This window comes from the organism of the source record quoted next, unplaced genomic scaffold, assembly GCF_019419815.1.
Source record: "Pyrus x bretschneideri cultivar Hongxiangsu unplaced genomic scaffold, Pyrus_bretschneideri_v1 Contig372, whole genome shotgun sequence".
NCBI classification, from domain to species: domain Eukaryota; kingdom Viridiplantae; phylum Streptophyta; class Magnoliopsida; order Rosales; family Rosaceae; genus Pyrus; species Pyrus x bretschneideri.
Window position 1 is genome coordinate 1,177 of NW_025999693.1, and position 3,461 is coordinate 4,637.

At 38.2% G+C, this 3,461-nt stretch overlaps 1 protein-coding gene across 1 annotated transcript; it reads right to left on the reverse strand.

Moving 5' to 3' along the window:
• Window positions 1–329: 329 nt before the first annotated feature.
• LOC103953101 (polygalacturonase At1g48100-like) lies at window positions 330–2,517 on the reverse strand. Its single transcript, XM_009364823.3, has 5 exons — window positions 1,967–2,517; window positions 1,679–1,846; window positions 1,534–1,578; window positions 1,192–1,399; window positions 330–1,076 (listed from the first exon to the last, which is right to left on the reverse strand). Exons 1-5 carry the CDS (start codon window positions 2,363–2,365, stop codon window positions 493–495), a joined length of 1,404 nt encoding a protein of 467 aa, XP_009363098.2. The 5' UTR covers window positions 2,366–2,517; the 3' UTR covers window positions 330–492.
• Between the last annotated feature and the right edge of the window lie 944 nt (window positions 2,518–3,461).

Here is a 3,461-nt window from a genome sequence, read left to right on the forward strand (position 1 = left end):
AAATGGTATTCATGGCCGCTGATCTTTAATTTACACTTTCTTTTCTACCTGCATTCAGCACTTTCTTTTTTGTTTTTGGATTAAATAAATTAATAGAAAATTAAAGAAAAAAAAATTTTAAATAAAATGAGTGTGGAAATCACTTTTCTTGATTTTATGTACGGGTTGTAGGTTTATTTCTACTAGCAAGGTCTCTTGTATATTTCCCAACAAATACTTGCAGAGTTTAAGGTTACTGATGGATTGTGGTGGAATAGTTAGGACCTAATTTCATTAGCTTTTTCAATTAGAAAAAAAGAAAATTCATATATAGACATCAACATGAGAAAGAAAAAACAGAACATACTTCATATTTATGTATATATGTAGGGAGCACATAAAACAACAGTCGTCCTCTATACTCACATAAGGAGGTTTACCGGATGGACGGATTCATAATCCCTCAACTAATTTTGTACAGACGTGGATTACTTTACAAATGAGACCAGTTAATCAGCAACGCTCAATTTCATGGCCCAGTAGGGATCGAGGAACACCATCCAACAAGCAAGAGACTGGTGGAATTGTTGGTGTCTGCAGCTCTCCATAAGCATTCCAACAATACGGATCAGATACCTTATATCCTACTGCAGGAAGGAGCTCAACTTCTGAGAGTGTCAAGTTAGTGCATGGGAGAGCATCACTACAGGCAAAATGCATTGGTGAACTCCGAACGTCATAAGTCCCCTTTATGTTCGAATAGAGTATGTCCGATACAAGCACTGCTGAAGTTTGGTTGGTGCACCGTTTGGTAAGGCAGTAGTATTGGTCAATCATAATAGGGTTCCTAACATTATCCATGTGAATGTTATTAAATGTTACTCCAGACACCGATCCAGACCCGCCCTGCCATGTCTTGATCCTAACTCCATTATCCGTCCCTTTCATTATCGAGTCCCTAACAGTAATGTTAGAGACGCATGCTCGTGAGTTGTGATTTCCGAGACTCCCAATGCTGATTCCATGACCAGGTCCACAAGTAAGGTTCCTTATGTTTACATCATAACAGCCTGATCCAATCGATACACAATCATCACCTGCAGAACAGAAGAGAGCTAGGTCTTTTAACATACAGGTAGATGATGTAACGAATTTTTCATGAGAAAATTAACGAGGAAAAATTGAAGATATTGGAAGTAGTTTAAGGCTAACCGTTAGAAATGACTGAGTTATAAATTTGGACATCATGTGTTTTCTCTATATGAATCCCATCTGTATTCGGACTTTTAGCAGGTGATGATATAGAAATGGATTCTATATGCACATTCCTGCAACTATCAAATCTGAAGTGGAATTGGGGGCTATTCTTAATTCTAAGTCCTTGAACTGTCAAATTGGAGCTCATAAAGAACCTAATAGCCTGCATTATTCAAATTTATGTCATTAGAGCTCATTACTAAACATATATAGCTGATATATATATATATATATATATATGTATATATATACACACATATATATATGATAAACATATATGCAATGTTTTCAACTCACAATTGGGCTATCACATGGTCCTGGCAATGTGGTTCCATTTATGCCCTGTGCCATTGAATTTTCATGGAATCAGAAATTGCTTGAATCACCCCAAAAAAAAGTATCAGACAGAATATGAACAAATTTATATTTTTAAAAAAAATACCCTATGGGGTTTGCAGGGAAGATTCCACCATTTCTCTCCTTTCCCGTCAATTACACCAACGCCTTGCAGCGACATCTCGTTGATTCGGTAAAAGACCAGCCATTGGTGCCTGCTGATGTGCTTTGGCCAGGATCCTGGTCCATCAGGTGGCACTAGAGTTCCATCAACCTTCTCATTACCAAATATACACAATACCAACAAACAATAAAAAATAGTACTCCATCAACTGATTGGCCCAAAGTAAGGTAAAGGTTAATCCAAATCAAAGGCCTAAAATTAGTACATTACCTGTAACACCAGGCCCCCAAGGCAGGGACCAGTGAATATTGTAGACTGTATCATGAATGAGAAACCTTGGGGAACAAGAATCCTTGCAGCAGATTCATCACTTTGGCAGGCTGTGTCCCATGCCATCTTAAACGCCGTGGTGTCATCAGTTTGGCCATCTCCAACAGCACCAAATGATCTTACATCAAAAATACCGGAGGAATGATACGGCTTGGTAGGCAGCTCTTCGGGAGGAGTAGTGGGAACAGGCGGAGAGCAAGGAGGTGGTGAAATGTGGGATTGCTTGTGAGAGTACTTCTGTTTTGTATGGTTATGCCATCTGCAGGCTTGGTTGGACACTAATAAGAAGCAAAAGAATGAAATGCAGAAAACAAGCAGTGAAAACTTGCAATTCTTCATGTTGGGTTGCTCAATATAAATTAATTCTATAAATAACAAAGAAAAGTTCTACTTTTCACTTCAAATATATGGATGAATTTCAGGAATTTTATGGGGTTAATTTGTCACTGTCAATGTCATGACACAAATGTGAGAACAAATTGAACCCTATATTTTGGGAAGTAGAAACCAGTACGTGGACGCTGTATGCAGAAATAAATATGCAGAAAGGCTGATGAGTCTTTAATTATGCAGAATATAAACTACTACTAATTATATATTTTGGTAAGTTGCACAAGGTGAGAAGTTGAATTTTCGGGTTTTAGAATTCATGCAGAATATAAAGATGCATAAAGGCTGATAAGCCTCTATATATAATAGTTTCTAGGGTTAGTGGAAGGTCTTTCTTTCTCTCTTCCTCTTGTTTAATTTAATACTTTCATGTCGCGGGAAAAGGAAACCAACCAATACCATTGGGGCATTGGCTTCTCTTTTTAATTTTTTTAATTTTTTAAATTTTTTACAATAAGAGATAGAGTGACATTTCATAAAACATTACAAACAGGTACATAGTGTCATTTTGGTACAAACTTCTAGTGATCAAGAAATTGATTTGGAGTGAATATGCTCAAACAAACAACTTGAGTAAACCCCTAAACAACTATTACAAGTACAAAAAAACTACAATCGTCACCAACACAAATATGTCACAAAGACAATAGACGCAAACATATTCGTGTTGGTGACTACAGCCGGTCATCGCCGAATAGTGAGGTCACACAAAGTTATCACACATCAAGACACATAAAGTCATCACTCAAACGCAAAGACAACATCCAACCAATGCTATAACGCGACCACAACACTCGCTAAGGGAGACAACAAACTACCCTACGCCGAAAAGAAACCCACCAACCGACATTCAGGCCACGGTTACCTGCAACCTCGCCGTTCTAGTGGAGGAATAACAAGATTCATTGAAATGGGTGGGTTAGAAGGGTAAATCCATAAGCCCCGCCCCTCCACCCCACACCCCAAAATGTCCCTCGCATAACTGTCACTTTCTTTGGTCCGAAATGTAGTTATTGCAAAAGTGGCAGGATCCGACCCTAGTTTC

What these genes read in the sequence shown, in the direction of transcription:
- LOC103953101 (XM_009364823.3), bottom strand. Translation starts at nt 2,365, where the DNA reads ATGAAGAATTGCAAGTTTTCACTGCTTGTTTTCTGCATTTCATTCTTT. An exon ending in GACCATGTGATAGCCCAATT is followed by an intron (nt 1,400 to 1,533) that starts GTGAGTTGAAAA and finishes TGAATAATGCAG; the next exon opens with GCTATTAGGTTCTTTATGAG. An exon ending in TAACTCAGTCATTTCTAACG is followed by an intron (nt 1,077 to 1,191) that starts GTTAGCCTTAAA and finishes TCTGTTCTGCAG; the next exon opens with GTGATGATTGTGTATCGATT.